The 25,640-nt window shown below is 46.3% G+C and overlaps 1 protein-coding gene across 2 annotated transcripts in view; it reads left to right on the top strand.

Moving 5' to 3' along the window:
- The window catches only part of CHST15 (carbohydrate sulfotransferase 15), an 83,909-nt gene that overhangs the window by 37,431 nt on the left and 20,838 nt on the right, over positions 1-25,640 (top strand). For both annotated transcript variants that reach the window (XM_036829392.1, XM_036829394.1), the window contains exons 2-5: positions 12,966-14,014; positions 14,720-15,059; positions 16,955-17,101; positions 20,239-20,395. In XM_036829392.1, the coding sequence (XP_036685287.1) occupies positions 13,469-14,014; positions 14,720-15,059; positions 16,955-17,101; positions 20,239-20,395 (1,190 nt within the window). In that variant the 5' untranslated portion in view covers positions 12,966-13,468. The remainder of the gene's footprint in view (positions 1-12,965; positions 14,015-14,719; positions 15,060-16,954; positions 17,102-20,238; positions 20,396-25,640) is intronic.

Consider the following 25,640-nt stretch of genomic DNA (forward strand, 5'->3'; position numbering starts at 1 on the left):
CTTCTTTACCCATTCATCTGTTGATGGACACTTAGGTTGCTTCCATGTCCTGGCTATTGTAAATAGAGCTGCAATGAACACTGTGGTACATGACTCTTTTTGAATTATGGTTTTCTCAGGGTATATACCCAGTAGTGGGATTGCTGGGTCGTATGGTAGTTCTATTTTTAGTTTTTTAAGGAACCTCCATACTGTTCTCCATAGTGGCTGTATCAATTTACATTCCCACCAACAGTGCAAGAGGGTTCCCTTTTCTCCACACCCTCTCCAGCATTTATTGTTTGTAGGTTTTTTGATGGTGGCCATTCTGACTGGTATGAGGTGATACCTCATTGTAGTTTTGATTTGCATTTCTCTAATGATTAGTGATGTTGAGCATCCTTTCATGTGTTTGTTGGCAATCTGTATATCTTCTTTGGAGAAATGTCTATTTAGGTCTTCTGCCCATTTTTGGATTGGGTTGTTTGTTTTTTTGATATTGAGCTGCATGAGCTGCTTGTATATTTTAGAGATTAATCCTTTGTCAGTTGCTTCATTTGCAAATATTTTCTCCCATTCTGAGGGTTGTCTTTTTGTCTTGTTTATGTTTTTCTTTGCTGTGCAAAAGCTTTTAAGTTTCATTAGGTCCCATTTGTTATTTTCATTTTTATTTCCATTTCTCTAGGAGGTGGGTCAAAAAGGATCTTGCTGTGATTTATGTCATAGAGTGTTCTGCCTATGTTTTCCTCTAAGAGTTTTATAGTGTCTGGCCTTACATTTAGGTCTTTAATCCATTTGGAGTTTATTTTTGTGTATGGTGTTAGGGAGTGTTCTAATTTCATTCTTTTACATGTAGCTGTCCAGTTTTCCCAGCACCACTTATTGAAGAGGCTATCTTTTCTCCGTTGTATATTCTCACCTCCTTTATCAAAGATGAGGTGACCATATGTGCGTGGGCTTATCTCTGGGCTTTCTATCCTGTTCCATTGACCCATGTTTCTGTTTTTGTGCAAGTACCATGCTGTCTTGATTACTGTAGCTTTGTAGTATAGTCTGAAGTCTGGGAGCCTAATTCCTCCAGCTCTGTTTTTTTTTTCCTCAAGATTGCTTTGGCTATGCGGGGTCTTTTGTTTTTCCATACAAACTGTGAAATTTTTTGTTCTAGTTCTGTGAAAAATGCCATTGGTAGTTTGATAGGGATTGCACTGAATCTGTAGATTGCTTTGGGTAGTAGAGTCATTCTCACAATGTTGATTCTTCAATTCCAAGATCATGGTATATCTCTCCATCTGTTTGTATCAACTTTAATTTCTTTCATCAGTGTCTTATAGTTTTCTGTGTACAGGTCTTTTGTCTCCTTAGGTAGGTTTATTCCTAGGTATTTTATTCTTTTTGTTGCAGTGGTAAATGGGAGTGTTTCCTTAATTTCTCTTTCAGATTTTTCGTCGTTGTGTATAGGAATGCAAGAGATTTCTGTGCATTAATTTTGTATGCTACTTTACCAAATACATTGATTACCTCTAGTAGTTTTCTGGTGGCATCTTTAGGATTCTCTATGTATAGTATCATGTCATCTGAAAACAGTGACAGCTTTACTTCTTTTTTTCCAATTTGGATTCCTTTTATTTCTTTTTCTTCTCTGATTGCTGTGGCTGAAACTTCCAAAACTATGTTGAATAATAGTGGTGAGAGTGGACAACCTTGTCTTGTTCCTGATCTTAGAGGAAATGGTTTCAGTTTTTCACCATTGAGAACGATGTTGGCTGTGGGTTTGTCATATATGGCCTTTATTATGTTGAGGTAAGTTCCCTCTGTGTCTGCTTTCTGGAGAGTTTTTTAAATCATAAATGGGTGTTGAATTTTGTTGAAAGCTTTTTCTGCATCTATTGAGATGACTATATGGTTTTTCTCCTTCAATTTGTTAATATGGTGTATCACATTGATTGATTTGCATATATTGAAGAATCCTTGCATTCCTGGGATAAACCCCACTCGATCATGGTGTATGATCCTTTTACTGTGCTGTTGGATTCTGTTTGCTAGTATTTTGTTGAGGATTTTTGCATCTATGTTCATCAGTGATACTGGCCTGTAGTTTTCTTTCTTTGTGACATCTTTGTCTGGTTTTGGTATCAGGGTGATGATGGCCTCGTAGAATGAGTTTGGGAGTATTCCTCCCTCTGCTATATTTGGGAAGAGTTTGAGAAGGATAGGTGTTAGCTCTTCACTAAATGTTTGATAGAATTCACCTGTGAAGCCATTTGGTCCTGGGCTTTTGTTTGTTGGAAGATTTTAAATCACAGTTTTAATTTCAGTGCTTGTGATTGGTCTGTTTATATTTTCTATTTCTTCCTGCTCCATTCTTGGAAGGTTGTGCTTTTCTATTTTATTGGCATATAGTTGCTTGTAGTAATCTCTCATGATCCTATGTATTTTTTCAGTGTCAGCTGTTACTTCTCCTGTTTCATTTCTAATTCTGTTGATTTGAGTCTTCTCCCTTTTTTTCTTGATGAGTCTGGTTAATGGTTTATCAATTTTGTTTATGTTCTCAAAGATCCAGCTTTTAGTTTTATTGATCTTTGCTACTGTTTCCTTCATTTCTTTTTCATTTATTTCTGATCTGATCTTTATGATTTCTTTCCTTCTGCTAACTTTGGGGTTTTTTTGTTCTTCTTTCTCTAATTGCTTTAGGTGTAAGGTTAGGTTGTTTATTTGGGATATTTCTTGTTTCTTGAGGTAGGATTGTATTGCTATAAACTTCCCTCTTAGAACTGCTTTTGCTGCATCCCATAGGTTTTGGGTCATTGCTTTTTCATAGTCATTTGTTTTTAGTTATTTTTTGATTTCCTCTTTGATTTCTTCAGTGATCTCTCGGTTATTTAGTAGCATATTGTTTAGCCTCCATGTGTTTGTATTTTCTACATTTTTTCCTGTAATTGATATCTAGTCTCATAGCACTGTGGTTGGAAAAGATACTTGATATGACTTCAATTTTCTTAAATTTACCAAGGCTTGATTTGTGACCCAAGATATGGTCTATCCTGGAGAATGTTCCATGAGTACTTGAGAAGAAAATGTATTCTGTTGTTTTTGGATGGAATGTCCTATAAATATCAATTAAGTCCATCTTGTTTGATGTATCATTTAAAGTTTGTGTTTCCTTATTTATTTTCATTTTGGATGACCTGTCCATTGGTGAAAGCGGGGTGTTAAAATCCCCTACTATGATTGTGTTACTGTCGATTTCCCCTTTTATGGCTGTTAGTATTTGCCTTATGTATTGAGGTGCTCCTATGTTGGGTGCATAAATATTTACAATTGTTATATCTTCTTCTTGGATCGATCCCTTGATCATTATGTAGTGTCCTTCTTTGTCTCTTGTAATAGTCTTTATTTTAAAGTCTATTTTGTCTTATTTGAGAATTGCTACTCCAGCTTTCTTTTGATTTCCATTTGCATGGACTATCTTTTTCCATCCCCTCGCTTTCAGTCTGTATGTGTCCCTAGGTCTGAAGTGGGTCTCTTGTAGACAGCATATATATGGGTCTTGTTTTTGTATCCATTCAGCCAGTGTATGTCTTTTGGTTGGAGCATTTAATCCATTTACATTTAAGGTAGTTATCGATATGTATTTCCTATTACCATTTTCTGAATTGTTTTGTGTTTGTTATTGTAGGTCTTTTCCTTCTCTTGTGTTTCCTGCTTAGAAAAGTTCCTTTAGCATTTGTTGTAAAGCTGGTTTGGTGGTGCTGAATTCTCTTAGCTTTTGCTTGTCTGTAAAGGTTTTAATTTCTCCATCGAATCTGCATGAGAGCCTTGCTGGATAGAGTAATCTTGGTTATAGGTTTTTCCCTTTCATCACTTTAAATATGTCATGCCACTCCCTTCTGGCTTGCAGAGTTTCTGTTGAAAGATCAGCTGTTAACCTTATGGGGATTCCCTTGTATGTTATTTGTTGTTGTTCCCTTGCTGCTTTTAATATTTTTTCTTGGTATTTAATTTTTAATCGTTTGATTAATATGTGTCTTGGCTTGTTTCTCCTTGGATTTATCCTGTATGGGACTCTGCACTTCCTGGACTTTATTGACTATTTCCTTTCCCATATTAGGGATTAGGGAAGTTTTCAACTATAAGCTCTTCAAATATTTTCTCAGTCCCTTTTTTTTTTTCTCTTCTTCTTCTGGGACCCGTATAATTCGAATGTTGGTGTGTTTAATGTTGTCCCAGTGGTCTCTGAGACTGTCCTCAATTCTTTTCATTCTTTTTTCTTTATTCTGCTCTGAGGTTGTTATTTCCACTGTTTTATCTTCCAGGTCACTTATCCTTTCTTCTGCCTCAGTTATTCTGCTATTGATTCCTCCTAGAGAATTTTTAATTTCATTTATTGTGTTGTTCATTGTTTGTTTGCTCTTTAGTTCTTCTAGGTCCGTGTTAAACGTTTCTTGTATTTTCTCCATTCTATTTCCAAGATTTTGGATCATCTTTACTATCATTACTCTGAATTCTTTTTCAGGTAGACTGCCTATTTCCTCTTCATTTACTTGGTCTGGTGGGTTTTATCTTGCTCCTTCATCTGCTGTGTGTTTCTCTGTCTTCTCATTTTGCTTAACGTACTATGTTTGGGGTCTCCTTTTCGCAGTCTGCAGGTTCATAGTTCCCATTGTTTTTGGTGTCTGCCCCCAGTGAGTAAGGTTGGTTCAGTGGGTTATGTAGGCTTCCTGGTGGAGGGGACTGGTGCCTGTGTTCTGTGGATGAGGCTGGATCTTGTCTTTTTGGTGGGCAGGACTACGTCCGGTGGTGTGTTTTGGGGTGTCTGTGACCTCATTATGATTTTAGGCAGCCTCTCTGCTAATGGGTGGGGTTGTGTTCCTGTCTTGCTAGTTGTTTGGCATGGGGTGCCCAGCACTGTAGCTTGCTGGTCATTGAGTGGAGCTGGGTCTTATCGTTGAGATGGAGATCTCTGGGAGAGGTTTCGCCATTTGATATTATGTGGAGCCAGGAGGTCTCTGGTCGACCAATGTCCTGAACTTGGCTCTCCCATGTCAGAGGCAGAGGCCTGACACCTGGCTGGAGCACCAAGACCCTGTCAGCCACATGGCTCAGAAGAAAAGGGAGAAGAAAAAGAAAGAAGGGAAGGAAGGAAGGAAGGAAGAGAAAGTAAAGTTATTAAAATAAAAAATTTAAAAAATAAAAAAATTAAAAAGTAATAAAAAAAGAAAAAGAAAGAAAGAAGACAGCAACCAAACCAAAAAACAAATCCACCAATGATAACAAGTGCTAAAAACTATATTTTTTTTAAAAAAAAAAGGACAGACAGAACCCTAGGACAAATGGTTATAGCAAAGCTATACAGACAAAATCACACAAAGAAGCATACACATACACACTCACAAAAAGAGAAAAGGAAAAAAAATATATATATATAAAAGGAAGAGAGCAACCAAATCGATAAACAAATCTACCAATGATAATAAACTCTAAATACTAAACTAAGATAAACATAAAACCAGAAACAAATTAGACGCAGAAAGTAAACCCCAAGTCTACAGTTGCTCCCAATGTCCACCGCCTCAATTTTGGGATGATTCTTTGTCTATTCAGGTATTCCACAGATTCAGGGTACATCAAGTTGATTGTGGAGATTTAATCGCTGCTCCTGAGGCTGCTGGGAGAGATTTCCCTTTCTCTTCTTTGTTCACACAGCTCCTGGGGTTCAGCTTTGGATTTGGCCCCATCTCTGCGTGTAGGTCGCCTGAGGGCGTCTGTTCCCGCTCAGACAGGACGGGGTTAAAGGAGCAGCTGCTTCGGGGGCTCTGGGTCACTCAGGCCGGGGGGAGGGAGGGGTACGGAGGAGGCGGGGCGAGCCCGCGGCGTCAGAGGCGTCGTGACGTTGCACCAGCCCGAGGCATGCCGTGTGTTCTCCTGGGGAAGTTGTCCCTGGATCACGGGACCCTGGCGGTGGCGGGCTGCACAGGCTCCCGGGAGGGGCGGTGTGGAGAGTGACCTGTGCTCACACACAGGCTTCTTGGTGGCGGCAGCAGCCGCCTTAGCGTCTCATGCCCGTCTCTGGGGTCCGCGCTGATAGCCGCAGCTCACGCCCGTCTCTGGAGCTCATTTAGGCGGTGCTCTGAATCCCCTCTCCTCGTGCAACCCAAAACAATGGTCTCTTGACTCTTAGGCAGGTCCAGAATTTTTCCTGGACTCCCTCCCGGCTAGCTGTGGTGCACTAGCCTCCTTCAGGCTGTGTTCACGCCGCCAACCCCGGTCCTCTCCCTGGGATCTGACTTCGGTTAACTTTTATCACATAACAAAACAAGGCTCGGTGACTTAAAACAGAAACCGTTTATTATTTCTCATATGTCTGTAGAGATTGGCTGGGGGTCAGTAGGGTATTGGCTGTTTCAGGCTGGGCTCAGCCAGGCGGCTCTGGTCCACGTGTCTCTCATCCTCCTCCTGGCCAAGCCGCCACGTTCTTCCCACAGCGATGGTAAAGGTGCAGAGGGTAGGTGGACACACTCGACCCGTCTTACGGCCTGGACTTGGGACTGGCCTGCTATCACTGCTGCCTCGTTCTTCTGGCCAAAGCAGTTTCCAAACCCAAGCCAAAGGCTGGAGAAAAGTATTCCGCTCCTTTGATCGGAGGAACTGCAAAGTCATTTATGTGGTGAAGGTGGTGAATATAGGGAGGGATAAGAAACTAGAACCAAAATGCAATCTGCCATAAATAGTAATAAACTGCTACTTATCCAGTACTTATTGTGGGCCAGGACTACGTATATATATAATAATAACTAACATTTATTTAGCACTTACTGTGAGCCAGACACTTCTACGCACTTGACATGAATTGTTTCGTGTAATGCTCACAGCAGTGCTATGATACAGACCCTAAGATTATTCCCAGTTTCCATCCAAGGAAACGGGAGGAGAGAGGTTTAGTGACTTGCTCAACGTCAAAGCCGGGTAACCCTGCTTGAGCACCCAGGCTCCAGCGTGATCTGTGTGTGTAAATGTGATCTGTTACTATCGTCAAGGACTTTTGAGAATACAGAGGCCTAGATCACTTAAGGGACTTGTCTGCAGTCACTGGGTGGACACAACTTGAGCATCCTGGCCCACGTGACTGCTGACTGTATTCTTCCCACTGTGCTATCGGCCAATGAGTGTTAATTGAGGAATGTAGCTTTATTTTGTTCACTGACTGTGATGTGGTCAAAGGCATAAAATCCAGGTATGAGATTGAAGCTGATCATCTGTTGTTTGTCCAGAACCCTCCAGTCTTGTTAGCTTTCGTCTCAGTCCCAGTGACAAACTTAGAATATCTTTGAGCTAAATGTGAAAGATGTTCCTTTTGCCACTTGCTGATTAATATTCCTTGAAAAAAACTTATTTCCATATGCATAGCCCAAAGAGAAATGTCAGTGGTTAGACATACTAATCAGAAGAAGGCTTTGTGTTTTAGTAAAGGTTAATTGAGACCCATCAATTTTTTTTCTTTAAAACATTAAAGTAAAATAATGTAATTAGCTATTTTTTTCCTCTCTACTCCCAGAGGGCAGATATAAATGTTCTACCTAAATGAAGCTATTTATTTAAATTCACCCAGATTTCTTTGGAAGTTTTGTACATCTTTCTTCTGCCATATCAGCTTAGAGCTACAATAATTTAATAAGTTTTTCCTAGGGTGAAATTGGATGCCCTCTATCGATCTTACACTGAGGGGGCATTCAATTACTTAATCTGAAGTGGTATATCTGGGTCTCTCGATTACAGTTTTGTTATAAACGGCTTGCTAATGATGTTCGGGGTGCATAGGTTAACAGGGGCCATCCTAGCCAGGGCTGGGTAATTGAATGCTTTCTATTTTGGGACCAGTTATGTGATCTCTTACAGTGGTACTAGGTTCCCACAATTACAGCCTGCATCCACAGGGCACCGTACTGAGCCCAGGCTGGGGAGCAATCTCACTGAAATGTATACCTGCCAACTCTGGTTTAATACCTGAATGGGAGCGCCAAGGGTCCTGTCTCATCTGAGTCCACTGGCACCAAAATGTGGACATTCCAGACAGGCGAAGTGCAGTGATATCCACGGCTTATTTCTTAAGAAAGAATAACCTGAGTGTTAGGTTTCGGAATGACTGTTCTTGGGATAATTTGTGGCATGTGGAAAAGGCCAATCCAGGAAAAAAGGGGCAACCCATTTTCCTTTCAATCCAGTCACATGAATTTGATTTTTCTTCACCGAGTGATGTTAGCTCATAGTTATAATTATTTTAAAGATCTTTTTGAAACCATACATAGTGTGCATCTATGTATTTGGACAAATACAAATACTCTTTGTGTTTGGACAAATCCTAGCCCTGACCCAGCCTTCCAGGCCTTCCAGAGTCTGGTCCCTGCCTTTTCTCCCATCCGTTTCCCTCGCCCACACCTGCCCCATAGCCCAGCGGTCTGCTCTCCTGGTGGTCCCCATGGGCTTTGATCTCCAGCTTCTCTTCTTCATGGGGTCTTTACTTCCCTGATCTCCACATAGCTGGCTTCCTTCTCATCATTCAGAGGTCCCCTCCTGAATTAGGTCTTCCCTGGCCATCCTGTCTACTCTATCTCCACTTCCTCTAAGGCATCAGCTCTCCCCGGGGGTGGAAGCCAGGGATGCTGTTAAACATCCTAAGTGTACAGAACAGCCCCTGACAACAAAGAATTATCCGGCCCTGGTGTGGCATTGAGAGCTCCCGTTCAAGGGTTTCCTTGTTTTCTCCCTTTATATTTTCTTCCTACCCTTTATTAGCATCTGAGATGATGTTATTCATTTGTGACTTTTTATTGTCTGTTGCCCTGCAGCCCCTAACTCCTGGTGGAATACAAACTCCAGGTGGAGAAAAGCCCTCCCTGTCATGGTCACTCCTGCACCATTGCCGTCGAGGCTGACAAGGGTGGCCTGGAAGCCTCCACGCTCCAGGTCCTACACTTACAAAGGCTCACAGCAATGTATTCACCTGGTTATATGGCTGTTGTTTTTATTTTTATTTATTTATTTAATAAATTTATTTATTTATTTTTTATTCTTGGCTGTGTCGGGTCCTTGCTGCGGAGCGTGGGCTTCTCATTGCAGTGGCTTCTCTTGTTGTGGAGCACGGTCTCTAGGCACGCGGGCTTCAGTAGTTGTGGCTTGCGGGCTCTAGAGCGTAGGATCAGTAGCTGTGGTGCACGGGCTTAGTTGCTCTGCGGCATGTGGGATCTTCCCGGACCAGGGCTCGAACCCGCGTCCCCTGCATTGGCAGGCGGATTCTCAACCACTGCGCCACCAGGGAAGCCCTGGCTGTTGTTTTTAATCAAGTATTTGACGTACTATATGCTGGCCATATGTTTTGATGGAATTTGTAAGTGTAAGATAGTTTTACATTTTTTTCCTCTAAGAGAGCACTCCCGGGGTTTTTTCCCACACCAATAAAATCTCCAACTCTTCAGACACCACCTGGGTGTCCTACAATTCAGTTGAATTCTTACAGTAACTCCCTGGAATTAGCACAGACTTCACGGGTCAAGGGCTCAGTCCTCTGAGACTGCCCCCACTTCAGGCCCCAGTCACAAGTCTTGGGTCCCCAGGCTACCTACACTTCTGTCCTTTGGCTGCAAATTCAGAGGTTCCCACAGCCCCCTCCTCAGGTTCCACAATTTGCCAAAATGACGCACAGAACTCAGGAAAGTGCCTTACTGACTATTACAAAGGAGATGATACAAGAACAGCCAGATGGAGGAGATGCACGGGGCAGTCTGCGGGGAGGGTCTTGGACCTTCCATGCCCTCTCTGCCTGCACCACCCGCCCAGCACTGCCATGGGCTCACCAACTAGAAAGCTCTCGGAATCCTGTCATTTAGGGGGTTTTATGGAGGTTCCACTGTGTAGGCACGAGTGATTAAATCTTTGGCCATTGGTGATTAACTCAATCTCCAGCCCTTCTCCCTTTCCTGGAGGTTGGAGAGGCAGGGCTGAAAGTTCCAAGCTTCTAATCAAGGTTTGGTCTTTCTGGCTACCAGCCCCATCCTGAAGCTGTCTGGGGGCCCCAGCAATAGTGGCTGAAAGGGGCTTGTTATGAATAACAAAATGTGCTGTCCCTGTCACCCCTATCCAAGGGTTCCAAGGGTTTTAGAAGCTCTGCGCCAGGAACTGGGGACAAAGACCAAATACGTATTTTTTATGACATCACACCTCCCATCACATCCTGGTTTCAGGCCTCCACACCTGGACCTGCATCTTGGGCAGTGCCCAGTGCACAATCTGCCTTCAGAAGGGATCTGGTGAATCACAGAAGGGACGAATGAATGAATTATAGGAGAGTGTTTCTTTGAGGCCCTTAAGGCATCTGGAATTGTCTCCCCAGTTCTCTGCTCCCCGTTTTACATTTAAAAAGTGAGACGTGGAGTGGGAGGTCTGGCTGGAGGGTGCAGCCTGCCCAGGGGACAAATCCTCTGGCTCACCATGTCCCAGGCCTCTCGGTTGACACCACGTCCCAGGCCTCTCGGTTGAGACTGTCAGCGTCCCTGCCTACTCAGGTCTATTTGTTTATTTTGCTTGTCAAAGGAAACCTTTGTTCTTGTTGAGGAATGTTTTGCCCATCCTGTTGGGTCCAGATTTTGTACATTCTTGTCTTGGGGCTTCAAAGACCATGTTTGGAAAAAAATTGAATTAGACCTCCTGTAGCCAGAGAGACAGAAGGGTGCGACTGGCTCCCCGCTGCGATGCTGGTTGGGGCCTCATTTTAACCCCACTTGGCCTTGTTTTTGGCATGTGGAAAATGTTTTCCTGGCCTAGTGAGGGGGTTTCCAAGCAGGGGAGCTTGCCCTGCTGTTTCTTCTGTTGGGGAGAATTGTTTGTACCCAGTGATGGGTCAGGGGTGGTTGAACAAGTTGGGGGCAGAGGTTTGAGCCTTGAGGTTCCCGACACATCCCTCCCACTGCTCTCTGGGATGAGCAGGTGGCGGAGCCCGAGGTGCTGGCCTGGTTCCGGGGCCGAACCCTCCCACAGCCCCTGCTTCTCTGCGCTTCTCAGAACTGCTCTGACCCACATCTCAGCCTTTACTCACTGGCATTCCTCAAACTGCTTACTTGAGACAGTAGTGAGAGTTCTTTGGCCAATTATGTTTTGGAAACGTTGTGTGTTATATTCTTCTCCTGTGAAAAGTCCTACTCTAAAGAAGTCTGTGTAGTTTGGTCCATCTCACCTTTTCTCCAGGTAATTTAAGCACTGAAGACCTATCGACAACACGCAGGACATTTTGTGGAAGACATTTTAGGAAACTGCTTGGCTCTTTCTTGGTCATTGTGTTTTGACAAAACATGGGCCTTTCGGTCCAAGGGAAGGGAATATTTCTGCTGGTGAGTTCTGATTGTTCAGCCTTTCAGCCAATATGAGAGGGGGCTTAACGCAGGGTTAGTTAATATCACCTCCTCTAGGATTGTTGGAGGGGTGTGTGTATGCAGAATTGGAGGTGAGTCTGCCACCCTTGGGTAATTCTCAGGTGCTAAGGAAAAATAATGGGATGGGATCACCCATCCTTGATTCCACTTCAGATGTTCTTGGCATTCATTGACAATTAAAAACATAAGAGTAGGGCTTCCCTGGTGGCGCAGTGGTTGAGAATCTGCCTGCTAATGCAGGGGACACGGGTTCAAGCCCTGGTCTGGGAAGATCCCACATGCCGCGGAGCAACTGAGCCCGTGAGCCACAACTACTGAGCCTGCGCGTCTGGAGCCTGTGCTCCGCAACAAGAGAGGCCGCGATAGTGAGAGGCCCGTGCACCGTGATGAAGAGTGGCCCCCGCTTGCCACAACTAGAGAAAGCCCTCGCACAGAAACGAAGACCCAACACAGCCAAAAATAAATAAATAAATTAAAAAAAAAACATAAGAGTAATAGTCATTGATGATGCTATTATTATTCATGTTATCTACCTTTTATGGGGTGCTAAGTATGTGTAGGCATTATGCAAAGTCTTCACATGCCTTAGCTGATATAGTACTTGTTACACACTTGAAAGGGTGGTACTTTTTATCTAAATTTGACGGGTGAGGAAACCAGAGCTCAGAGAGGTTATATGGCTGGCTCAAAGTCACATAGCTAGCTAGTTAACATTGTTCTACCACTGCTGGAAACTAAGTAGGTCTCCTTTTTTGCTCTTTTTACAACATCCACAAAGAAGTGTCATTTGGGCAACAATACATTTTATAACCGCAGGAGTCTATTAATGGATTTTGAAGAATCATGTTTTCCCCAGGATGATGAAAGTGAAAAATTGTTTTAGGGTCTAAAGTGTTCTGTTGCTCAGGGGAATACTGCACGTTGGATTTAATTGCTTAATTACTTAAAGTCAAAAAATTTTTTTAATATGATACATTCTACTGAAGGAGAGAATCATTTCAGTGTTTCTAAATTTTCATTAACTTTTGCATCCTAAACTAGTAATAAATGTTAGCTCTAGGTTAAGAGACTATTGGTGCTACTGGGAGAGTGAAAACCATTTTCTCTGCCTGCTCCCACCCTAAACATCCTCCTTCTTGGATTTTTTGTTGACTTAACAGCACTGATATTTCAATTCATCCCTCAAATTCATAGTCACTGACTGTGCATGAATCTGAGAATGACTGCAAGTCCTGGGATAGGGGGATCCAGTCACTTAGATGTGTCAAGGCAAAGGCATTACAGAATATGTGGGCTGTGCAAAGTAGGAGGTGTTTAATATGTTGCTGGTGGCGCTGGTGTTGGGGCCACATTTGGAGGCAGAGACTGAACTCCAAAGCCAAGCACCAAAGACCCGAAACCTCTCCCTTTATCCTATATGGTTTTCTGTAACTTGCTTGTGACCCAGCTGGCTTGGCTAAAATTGAGAAGTGGAAAAGAAGCGTGAACGTCTCTCCTTGGAAGATGGTCCCAGGGTTATTGCTATCATCGCATAATGTAATAAAACCTCTTTTCTTTATTGTTTAGGTAATCTGACATCTTAAAGATTTTGAAGAGGAAACATTGCAAAGGAACACAGGCTGTAAAAGAAGAAATCTTCATGGACTCTGTGTGGATGGTGCACCAATCCATCCGTCACTGAGGCCATGAGCTCTTCTCATCCCTTGGGTGTTCCCATGTTCTCCAGTGAGAACTCCTCCACTTCATTTGGTGCCATGGGAAAAACCTGAAGGACAGGAAGAATTGCTCCCGACCTTGTGGCTTTTTCCAGGATTGCAGTGGCTCTTACAGACCATGACAATTGGAGATCATTCGTGTTGTCTTTCGGAGTCGAACCAAAGAACGCGCTTCCTCATTCTCTGGTGTTTTAGCGCCTGACCATTTTTATATTTGTTTCTGTTGCTCGTGCCTTTCCACCATCTTATGTGATCACGAGACATCCTTGAAGTTTTCCAGCACGACTTGCAGGCATCCGGACTCCTTGGGGGCTCGCCCATGGCTCGGCGGGCCAGCAGTCCAAGGGCATTACGATGAGGCACTGCATTAATTGCTGCATCCAGCTGTTGCCCGACGAAGCACACACACAGCAGGTCAGCTGCCGAGGAGGCCCCCATCACAGTCGCCAGGAGTGCCCCATGTGCAAAGGAGAAAACAAAATTGTGTTTCGCGTGGACGGTAAGCAGATGAACTTGCTTGCCGTTCTCGAAGTGAGGGCTGAAGGGAATGAGAGCTGGAGTGGGTTTTTGCGCTTCAAGAAGGGGAAGCGATGCAGCCTCGTTTTTGGATTGATAATAATGACGTTGGTGATGGCTTCTTACATCCTTTCTGGGGTCCACCAAGAGCTTCTGATCTCATCGCCTTTCCATTACGGAGCCCTCCCCAGCAATCCCAGCTTGATGGACGGTGAAAATCCGAGTGACACAAAAGAGCATCATCACCAGCCCTCTGTAAATAATATTTCGTACGTGAAGGACTATCCAAGCATTAAATTAATTATCAACAGCATCGCAGCCAGGATTGAGTTCACAACCAGACAGCTCCCAGACGTGGAAGATCTCAAGAAGCAGGAATTGCACGTGAGTAGCCTGGTGCTTATCTCTGTGGACTGATTCTTAAAAAATTGCTGCTTCCTTTCCTGTCACCACCTTTGGGAAGAAAACAACCAAAAATTTCTCAAGTGTAGCAATGGTAATTTGACAGCCTCATGGATGAGAGTTCACTGGGAGGTCTGTGTCCACGCTGTTAGCCCAGAGAAGGGAATTCTGTACTGAATGGCGCAGCAAGCAATGTTGAAGGACGCCCCTCCTAAAAATTCCTTTCCGGGACTTTTTGCTTGAAATGTGGCCCTGGCAGTTAAAGTTGCTTTTGTAGATCACCGTCATCTTGTTTCTAGTCTGTCCTAATCACGGTGTTTGCCTCTAACGGCCATTTAAATATCCAACTACATAGTCAAAAGTTCCAACTCTTTAATTTAGTTAGATTGCTGTGTGTGTGTGTGCGTGTGTGTGTGTGTGCAAGATAAATCATGGTAGAATGGATTTTGATTGAACTTTTATTTTCATTCTCTCCAAATATTATTTTTATTTGGGGTTAAGGAAAAGCATGTCATTGGCTGTTTACCAAGTTTTGCTTTGTTTTAGTATTTAGTCATCATCCAATAATACTTCCAATGTGAACGCTGTAATAAGTCTCAGGACAGGATCATACTGTGGACAGAATGTGCTTGTGCTAATGTTTTCCCCTCGGTGCGTCTCTCCCCCTTTTTGTCTTTTTGATTGCAGATGTTTTCAGTCATCCCGCACAAATTCCTCCCCAACAGTAAGAGCCCCTGTTGGTACGAGGAGTTCACGGGGAGGAACACCACCGACCCCTACCTGACCAACTCCTACGTGCTCTACTCCAAGCGCTTCCGCGCCACCTTCGACGCCCTGCGCAGGGCCTTCTGGGGCCACCTGTCGCACGCGCACGGCAAGCACTTCCGCCTCCGCTGCCTGCCGCGCTTCTACATCATCGGGCAGCCCAAGTGCGGCACCACCGACCTCTACGACCGCCTGCGGCTGCACCCGGAAGTGAAGTTCTCCGCCATCAAGGAGCCGCACTGGTGGACCCGGAAGCGCTTCGGTGCGTGCCAGCGCGGGCCCCGGTCCCCGCGGCGAGGGTGCACGTGGGGGTCTCTCACCAAGCCCAGGGCATCTGCCGCCTTCATCCAGTTGCTCCTTACGCGCACGTCAGGGTCGGGATCAGGGGTCACCGTCAGGTTCAGGGTCACGGTCAGGGTTGGCGTGGGAGCCCTGAGACTGAGCCGAGCAGGGCTGTGCGAGGCCGTAGGAGGGATGCAGGGCGGGGAGATGAGAAAACACGCCGAGATGCAGAGATCAGACAATTCTCTGGTTTAGGGATCCCCAGGGAGACATCCAGCAGGACCGAGCACCCAGCTCCCGACCACCCGCTGAGCATGTACGGAGCGCCGGCGGTGTGTAGGGCGAGGGAAAGGGGGCAGCTCTTCTTGTTCGGAAGGGCACACGCAGCACCCGGGAGTGGTGAGTTGGCCGGGTGGACGTCTGTCGGGGGCTGTCCATCCAGCTCCCAGCTCCGTGCTGTTCCTGCTAGAGCCCAGCACCCACACGCCCACCCCCGGAGGTGGCAGGAGAAAGAAAGATGGCTGCATGAGCGGGGTTTCCGCTTCCTGCTGGTCCATCCCAGGGCTCTGAGCCTGTCACTGAGCTGCTTCGGGCTTCTTTTCTCTGACCTGACCCTTCGGCTGCGCAGGGTCAGAATGAAAGCCCCAGGGAGATAATTCTGGGAGACCCTGCTCACAGCACCCCACCCCTTTCCCACGGGGTTGGCATGCAGGCTGCTTTCTGCTGGAGCCACCCGTCTGCCCTTGGGTCACTGTTTCCTCTCCTTAACCTTTTCCCTTCTGCCAGGAGACGTTTGGTCACTGGAGCTAAGGGATGACAAATGCCAAAGTTCGGGAAGCCCTCGAGGGTGGTTTCTGTGCAAAGGACCTAGGTTGCTTGGAAGGGAATTTTGAAAGTTTTTCTTAGTACAGCCTAAGTTGAGACCAACTCTTAATGTGTTTCCCGACAAACATTTGACTTAATCCCTTTGATGTTCCTCCTGGAGTGAACAGAAGCGTAAATGTGTCTTTTGTGCTTGGCAAGGGCAGCTGTGGGAGCCAGGGTTTCTCTACTCGTCTGAAGAGCGGCCTCCCCTACACAGCTCACCATTTTCCCCCGTGAAAACCAGGTTCCCACTGGCAGAGGAGAGAGAGGCACAGGGGCATGTGGGCCTCTGGATTCTGAGCTCCAGTGTCACCTTGAACCTCTTGCTGTTTTGCCCCAGATGCTCTCTCTCCACTTTCCATTAACCTTGGTGGCTGTGGTTTAGGGCAGCGTGTTGTCAGTACATTTTCAAGTGAAATGTACCCACTTCTGAGGCAAGGGCAAAATTTAGGCTGCATGTGGCTGATGCCAGAATAACCCAGGTGTCCGTCCAGGGACCATCGATTCCCCTTATTGTTTGGACAGATGGACAGACTGCTTGATGGAATAGAACCTCAGGAAGGTGCTGGTCGGACCTGGTGAAGAAGACTCATCTGAGCTTCCAAGGATGCTGGCCCTCCGATGGGCTGCCTTTTCTTTTGATCCAGTGTGTGGATCCTGACACCATTGCTGCCCCGCCCCTGGGGGGCCTCACCTGGTGCACATATTAACCAGCCCCAAACTCTCTGTCCCTCCAAGTAGACTCGATTATAGTTCTTGAACAGGCATGCCAGCCTTTCAGTGGCTACCTTGCAGCTTAATGGTGGTGCATTCCACCCCTCGAAGTGCACGTGGGTTAAAAGATCACGGCCCATTCACAGACGCCCCTCCCTCTCTTGCAGCTCCTTGGGCTGAGCCTTGGCTGCTGCAGCTGGGCCCTTGGACCTTTCCACCCCCCCGTGGTCACTCCCCGGCAGCCATCAGCCCAGCCGTGGCAGCTTTGTCCTAACTCCTGCTTCCTGGTTCTTGTAGGAATAGTCCGCCTGAGAGATGGTCTGCGGGACCGCTATCCCGTGGAAGATTATCTGGACCTCTTTGACCTGGCTGCACACCAGATTCATCAAGGACTGCAGGCCAGCTCTGCGAAGGAACAGAGCAAGATGAATAGAATCATTATCGGTATGGCTTCCGTGTAACTCCCGCGAGGGCCCCCCTGCTTCTGCCCTGGGCCAGGCCGGGCTTCACTGCACCTGCGAGCATTTGCATGATGCCTGCCGGCAGCTGCTGAGCATGCGCTTCCCCGCTAGCCATCACTCTCACCCCCGCGTAAGATGTTCATAGTGCTCGTGCAACTTCAATAAAGCACAAATGTTTAGTAGACTGTCTAGTTCTGTGGAGACTCAAGCATACCTGAACTGGCTTTTTGAAGAAGTTGCCATTTCTTTGCTTTTACTTGAATTAAGCTTGCATGCTTGATTTCTTTTCATGATACACCCACCTGAGTAAGTTTGGTTGGGGGATCATGAATGTAAAATGAACCAGTGAGTCATCAGTTTAATTCTTGTGGCTTTTGTACTCCCTGGCCGCTGGGACCCTGCAAAGACGGAGGTGGCCTCTCCTGAAATAGATGCCACCCTATTGCATCGTGGGTGACTAATTGCTGTTGAGAAAGCTTAGGCCTTGTCAGGCTAATGCCTTTAGACATTCAAAATGAGGTGGTTTGATTAATAGTCATTTTTTAAAAATTTACAAGAGTGTTTTATAGAAAACATATCTATTCACTCTCTCTATTGGATTCAGCTTAGGAGAAGACATTTATCCACTTACACCTCTGAAAGGGAGAAATCGAATCACATATTTTGCTTAAATTGATTACCTGAGGCAGTGATCTATTTTTTTATTCTCCTAAATCTGTTATATTTTGATTCTCCAAATTCGGTGACTATATTAATGACTAAAAGGAATTGTAATCAACCATTTGAAAGATGGATCTTTACTTAACTCCCATATCCAGGGGGACAGGCTTACATGCCTAAGCCCCAATTTATTTATTTATTTTTAACTCAAAGAAATCAAGTCCTAGGAGCCGGATGAGATCACACCCTCTCACCCAGTGTGAACTGGCTACTAGCTATTTTCTTGCAGCCTTGAATTCTAACACCCCAAATTACAAATCTTAATTAATATTTGACTGTGACTCCCATACCATATGCCTCTGGGAAAATCTCATGTTCTTAGGAAAGAGCTAAAAATATGCATCCTAGGGTCAGGAAATAGAGCCTAAGATAATGAATGAAAAAGGAAGGCTTTAGTTTGGTTTCCTAATTTTATTTACTTCTGGATTTAGAAATGAAAACTAAGGAATATATCTACTGCTCTGACGTTTGCCTGAAGCAGAGTTTATTGAGTTTTACGGTAGATGGAAAGCTGGCATCCAGCTCTGATCGTGCCACCAGGCAGCTCTGTGCCATGTGACAAGTCGGTCTCTGTGTTCGTGAACTCAGTCTGCTCATCTGTAAAATGGGCTTGTTGGACCAGATCAGTTCTGGGCTCCTCCCAGCCCTGAAATGTGATCTAACTCTGCTTCAGCTTCTTTCGTTAGATCCTTGGTAGAAGCATACTGGTCTTTTTTCATCTTGGCCGATGGGTCAGAGAGGGCCTTTTCTTAATGGTCTGGGCTAATGGCTGGAGTCATGAAGGACTCAAGTGGCTGGGTTCTCTGGGCTGGGGAAAGGCCAGAGAGCCTTTCCCCAGCGCAGAGAAAGGCCCCTGTCTCTGCTCTCATGGCCACCCGGCTCTGCCCTGTCAGAGTGCTCACATGGGGCTCTGATTGTTTATTGAATTATTGATCTTCCCCTAGATTGTAAGGTTTGAGAGGGAAGGGGATTGTTTGTCTTGTTTCCGACATCTATCCCCAATGCCAAGCATAGTGCCGGGCACATATTAGACACCAAATCAGAGCTTTCTGCCTGGATGGATGAAGGATGAATGAAGGAAGGATGGATAGATGGACGGGTGGATGGACAAGCATAGAACCAGTTCATTTATGGGACTGATAAAATTTGTGCCAACTTAGTTTTAGATACTTCCCTTGTCCTAATATTCCCTTATTCATTGTGAGTAGAATTTTCAAAGGACTTCTGATTGACTTGTTTTTTCTGTATTCTATGGTATTATCTCTTAAAATAGAAAGAAAGATCAGAATAGTAATGCTTACCTGGACACGATTGCACATCCAACAGAATAAATAAGGCCCTGCTAACACTCTGCATTACAGTGATATGCTCACCACTGATCAAAGAGACTTAGTCTTTTGGCTCAGGTTTTCACTGAATTAAGTGACTTGGAGATGTATCATATAGTCCCATGTACCATGTTGGGAAATCGAATGTATAATTAATTGATTTGTTTTTCTTTCTAAATCTCTGAAGACTGTCCTGAAAAAAAAAAGTCAGGGAATTGGTTCAGTTATCTGAGATAGAAATGTTGAAATGTCTGTGTCTTGGCCTCCGCCCGTCCTAGAATGTGTGTTTAACGTTATCATGCTTCATTCACACAGACTGTGATCCAGCAGGGGCTAGAACCAGCTTCCTGTTCACGCAGTCAGCACTGAGTGAATGCCCCCTGCGTGCAGGGTGACGGGGTGGGTGGGCACGCAGGACCGAGGTCCCATGAGCCTTCCCGCAAAGCCTTCCTCTCGTTTGGTCTTAGCGTGTGCACTGGGACTGACCCTTGTGATTTCAAGGGAAGATTGATGCAGATTGCATGCAGTTTCCTAATGAGAAATGAGGATAAAAACAATGCCGGAAGCAATAACCGTCGTTGAGAGGGAGAAAGGTAAATGATCAGCGAAAAAGGCCACCACAGCAATTTCAAGGAGCAAAATTATTAATCCGGAAGTTCGGATCCCCGAACTTCTCCTTCATCCCTGACACTTTCTGAAGGGAACCATCGAGGACAATCTCAGCGGGCCCTTAGAAGGCCACAGAGCTACGCACCGTTAGCAAAGTTAAACATCGTGAAATTGGGAGGCCAGATGCTAGTAGAGGTTTCTTGGCACATCGTGGAGAGAGGAGCTGGGAGGAGGAGGGTGGATCACCTTGATCTCCAGAAGGAGGTCCTGGAGGGGAGGGGGTGACACGGCGGCAGGGGTGGCCATCAGCCTCCTTTTCCCGGAGCCCCGTCTGCCAGCGTGGCAGACCAGCTCACCCGCTCGCACCTATTTAAGAAAGCATCACAGCCAGGGTTGGCCCCTGGTTCAGGCTGCTCTGTGGGAGCCCGTAACTCAGCACTGCTCACTCGTTTTCTGTTTCCAGGGGAGGCCAGCGCCTCCACCATGTGGGATAACAATGCCTGGACATTCTTCTACGACAACAGCACGGATGGTGAGCCCCCCTTTCTGACCCAGGACTTCATCCACGCCTTTCAGCCAGACGCAAAGCTGATCGTCATGCTCAGGGACCCCGTGGAGAGGTGAGCAGTGTAGATTTTTCGTTTTGGGAAAAGAAAAGGCAGTTCTGCAGAACAGTCTTCCTTCTCATCACAAACAAGATTTTGCTGCTGCTGCTGCTTCTTTTTTTTAAAAAATAAACAAGCTTAACTTGCAATGTCACTGCTATTTCTTATGTAAACATTATTCTTGGGGCAATCGTCACTGCATCTAAACAAACCGAGGATTTTTTTCTTAGCCATTTTGACCCTGGTCTCTGGGCCTTCAGCCTCGGCCGGTCTGACCTCGGGACATGCCCCTTGGGTGATGTCCGGCCATGAAAAATGCCCTTAGTTTCGGGGATATCGAGGTTCTCTGCAGGGTTTAACTCCTAGAATTCCTTGTCTCCCGACCTGATTGATGCCTTTATCCTGTTGGCTCTGAATGTGCAAGCTCCACCTTTCCTTGAGACACCAAAAGGCAGAAAACGACAGACAGAGCTGCTTTGTTGTAGAGAACAGGGGCTGCCCGGTGTGAATGAGGCCAGGCCAGCACGGTATTGAACCGAGGGCTGTCTGAGGGTGGCCAGGCCGGCACTGGGTGATGCTGAGGTCAGTGACGACGCCTGTGTGGATGGCAGAGTATTAGGGCTGCCAGGACCTTAAAATCATTTAGTCCGCCCCTCCCCCCCGCCCCCGCCCCAACCAGTACCCCTACACCAGAGATAAGAGGCTCCAGTGTGGTCCAGGAGTTCCCCACCCAGGATGGCCAGTCCCGCTTAGACAGCTCTGAGAGAGCATCCTTCCTGTTTTGAGCCCAAGTCTGTCTTTTGGGAGCATCGACACTTCAGACCCATTTCTTCCCTACGCAGACCATGTCTAATCCTTCTAAATGGGAGAGCCTGCCAGATATTGAAGACGGTGGCCACGGCCCTGTGTCTTATTTTCCTTTGAGCTAAATGCCTCTTGTTACGGGTTTAATTAATTAATTACACCCTCGCCCACAAAGATGTATGTGAGCGTGACCTTGTTTGGAAATAGGGTCTTTGCTGACGGACTCAGGTTAAGATGAGGTCACACTGGATGAGGGTGGGCCCTAATCCAAGAGCTGGTGTCCTTATGAGAAGAGAACATTTGGACACCGAGACCTGCAGACACAGGGGGGAAACGTGTGAGGACGCAGGCAGAGGTTGGAGTGATTCTGCCAGAAGCCGAGGCTGCCCGGGGAGGCCGGCAGCCCCAGCAGTGGGACACAGGCCCAGAACAGATTCTCCTCAGAAGCCCCAGAGCGAACCGGCCCTGCTGACACCTGGATTTCAGACTTCTGGCTTTCAGAACTGTGAGAGAATAAATTCCTGCTGTAATAAGCCACAAGTTTGTGGTAGTGTTACAGCAGCCCTAGGACACTAATACCCCTCAGTTCCTTCCTTGGATGGCATACATTCCTGGCCTCGTAGCCTTGCTGATGATGACAATTTTAAAAACACCTGTAATGACCCAGATAGTCATTATTTTTATTTTGCTTAGTTTCTTCCAAAGTACTTATCTTTGTAGATAAGTGTAGTGTGTGTGTGTGTGTGTGTGTGTATGCGTGCGCACGTGTGGTGTGCAGCTGTGTGAATATGCAGTCTTACATCTTGCTTCTTTCATTTCGAATTGTCGATTTACCTCCTTGTCCCCCTCGTGGCGTCTCCGAATGGCCCCCGGGCACCACAGTCATCTGGCCAGAGAGCTGGATGGCCCTTGCTCCGTCTCCACCCCTGCAGCCCTCCTGTGTCGCACCGTGGGGCCTGTCTCGATGCTGCACGCGGTTCCTCTCTGCCCTCTGCATATCCTCCAGCCTCGGGGGATCCATCCGCTCTGCTGATGAGGCAGCCCTGACCTCAGAGCAGCTCGCCACGTCCTGCCTGCTAGTTCCCATACCTCGGGAGGCAGGAATTTGGCCCTTCTGCTCAGGGCGTGGGCTGGTCCCCCTCGGCTTGAGAACACTTGACACAAACCAGCCATGCTCTTGTGTGGACATGATTACATAACCGTCAGCCTTGAAAGGCCTGGTGACTAAGTGACCCCACGCTGCCCACTGAGGTGTTTTCACAGCTGCTCTGCCATGCCCCCCCCCCGCCCCTGGGCCGCCCCTGCTGCAGTTCACAAGGCCAGAACATTCTCTCTTGGGGGTGCTCGCTGCTCGCCCAGTGTCTTCCTGTCACATCTCCCGGTTCCTCCTTCTGTGGGAGGTCACACTGCCTTGACTCCAGAGGGCCAAGAGGGTGAAACTTCAGCCTCTGTCACTCCCTGGGCACAGAGGTGGGAGCCTTGGGGATGGGGCGCTCACAGGTGTGGCCGTGGTCGTTACTGTCTGCAGTTCAGCCTGGGTAGGGAGGGAGGGCGAAGTGTGGCACCAAAGAGGGAAGGAGCTCCTAGTCGGGGGTCCAGAAAGGCCGTTCTGGAGGAGCTGAGGCCAGGCGGGGTTTTGAGGGCTGAGTAAGAGTTTGCCAAGTGAACAGAGTAGCAAGGTGGTCAAGGGGAAGGAGTGTTCTGAGTAGGTAGAACGGAGAGCACAAAGGGAAGGACCGTGTGTTCTCTTGGAGAGCGGGGCCAGCTTCCCTGAGTGTGTCCCTTTCTCCCCGCAGTCCTGATTCCACCTCTGAGGACACACGCACCATAAAGGCGAGCTTTTAATAGGTAGGGTCGTCATGCTGCCTGGGTTCAGACACTGAGTGGGGGGCTGGACCTGCCTGACTCTCCTCTCAGACCCCAGCCCAAAGTCCCCCTTTTAGAAGGCTCTCGGGCCCAAGATGGTGTACTCTTGTTTCCTTTTTTTTTTTTTTTAAGGAACAAATACTCTATTTATACCAGGAACTGAAGGTTCTTACCTTCCTGGTGCTCACTTAACAGAAAGAGTTCATCAGTTAAAATGTTCATCGATTCCCAGTCACATGCTGGGCACCGTGCTTGGTGCTGAGCAGACATGGGTAGGTGCCTGTCCTCCAGGAGCTGCACTTTGTCAGGAAAGTGAGACATTGACTCTCAAGATGCATGTGATGGTACCAAGGAGAAGGGCAGGTTGCCATGGTGACAGCCTCATCAGGAAGCTGACCCAGTCGTGGGGTTGCCTACTGTATTTGTCATCTATTGCTGCGTAACAAATCACCCAGAAACTTGGCTGCTTAAAACAACACACTTACTATCTCACACTATCTTCTGTGGGTCAGAACCTGGCACAGCTTTCCTGGATCCTCTACTTCAGGGTCTCTCCCAAGGTTGCAGTCAATGTGTCACCAGGGCAGGACCTCATCCGAAGGCTTGACTGGGTAAGGATCTGCTTTCAAGCTCGTGTGGTTGTTAGCAGAATTCAGTTCCTCAAGAGCTGTTGGAAGGAGGGCCACCGTTCTTTACTGGCTGTCGGCTAGAGGCTGCCCTCAGTACCTTGCCACTGGGCCTCACCAACATCAGAGGTTGCTTGCTCCATCAGATCCAGCAAAGGAGAGAGCTGCTACCAAGTTGGAAGCCTTCATCTTTGGTAATCTGAGCACGAGAGTGACAGCCCATCACCTTTGCCACGTTCTCTTGATGAGAAGCAAGTCACGAAGTCCAGGCCATAGTCAAGGGAAGGAGATTACAGGGAGTGAATACCAAGAAGTGAGGCTCTTGGGGACCATCTTAGAAGTTACCTCCCGGGACTTCCCTGGTGGTCCAGTGGCTAAGACTCCACGATCCCAATGCAGGGGGCCCGGGTTCGATCCCTGGTCAGGGAATTAGATCCCATGTGCCGCAACTATAAGATCCCACATGCCGCAACTAAAAGATCCTGCATGCCGCAACTGAGACCTGGCGCAGCCAAATAAATAAATAAATAAATAAATTTTTTTTTAAAAAGGAAGTTACCTCGCACACCTCCTTTGCCCTTGCTGCTCTCTGTTCCTCCAGGAAAGCACACCCTTACAGCCGGAAGAAGAGCAAGTACCAGTGTAGCACCATGTGTAGTGGCAGGGCCCGCACCCACATAGGGGAGTTTGTGTGCATGTGTGTATTTTCTGTGTGGGTTACCGACAGTAGCAGCTGTTCTATTGCTTTTTAAACATTTATAAAAGTATGTAACAATAGGAATTTCTTCTTTTTTGAACCCCGTGACTCATGGCCTGTCTGAAGCGACTGGCTTATTTCCCATCCCAACCAGAAAGGATGATAAATTCTGGGTGGTTAGGTCACTCTTGAAGAAACAAATACTTGGGACCCAAGTTCCTATTAGTCTAACTGGGTCCTATGCCGTTAGCCACTTCAGTCATTCCGTGACCTTGCACTTCTGCAGTGGGAGATTCCCTGAGTTGCTTGCTGCCAGTGGGATTGGACCAAATTGTTCTTTCCTTCTACAGATAGGCTCGGAGAGGAGTGTGGAGAAACCTTTATTTCTAGTTTTAGATTGACATTTAGCCTTTATTTCTATAATTGATCAAAGGCAGAGGGTTTGAAAATGTTGGAATTGTAAGCAAAATCAAATCAATCACTTTAAAGTTTCCAGAGGAGGTTGTAAACAGCAAGTCCATTTATTTTTCTGGAGGGGAAGAGAGAATAGTGGAAAGCGGATGGGATGGTTCTTAGGGCCAAAAGGGCCAGCCAAGAATTCCTGTTGCAAGTTTCTCTATGTTAGAGATAACGACACTTTAAAATTCAAGTTAATTAATTTTAATTAACTAGGCTAAATTGGCCCAGTTAATTAAAAAGAAGCCACCAATTACAAGCAGGATTTTCCTTCATTTAGTTCAGTGCTTAAGTGGAAAAGACTTCTTTTCAACAGTGCTCACACTGGCCTCCTGTCTCTTCATTTGTGAGGGGGTTGATAGAGGTTGACTTTTAATGCAGAGGTGGTTATCTCCAATGTAGTTCATTCAAAAGGCGTTTGGCGAGTGGTCCTGCGCCATCGGTCATGGACTTCACCGTCTCTGTATCTTGGTCTTAATTCTGGGTGTAGTCTTACCACAACGCACGGAAATGACCACCTCAGGAGCCTTTGGTTTTCACGGTTAATGAAGGTAAGTCAGAAGGGAGGAGAACTCAGGTCCATTAAGAGTAGAACTTGATTTTGACCCAAATGTTTTGAGCCTTGGAACCTAAGGAGTTTTTTTCTTCCTCTGCTTTTATAAACTGATTTCTTCTAACAACTCACTGGGCTGGTTAAAGAATTATTCTACTTATGGTGATAAACTAGGAATGGAAGGAATGAGGCTCTAAATGAAATGCATCCATTTATGTACCGTTGGTCATTCAAACAGAGAGTAATGAGTGGGGATGA

This window comes from Balaenoptera musculus, chromosome 16, assembly GCF_009873245.2.
Source record: "Balaenoptera musculus isolate JJ_BM4_2016_0621 chromosome 16, mBalMus1.pri.v3, whole genome shotgun sequence".
NCBI lineage: Eukaryota > Metazoa > Chordata > Mammalia > Artiodactyla > Balaenopteridae > Balaenoptera > Balaenoptera musculus.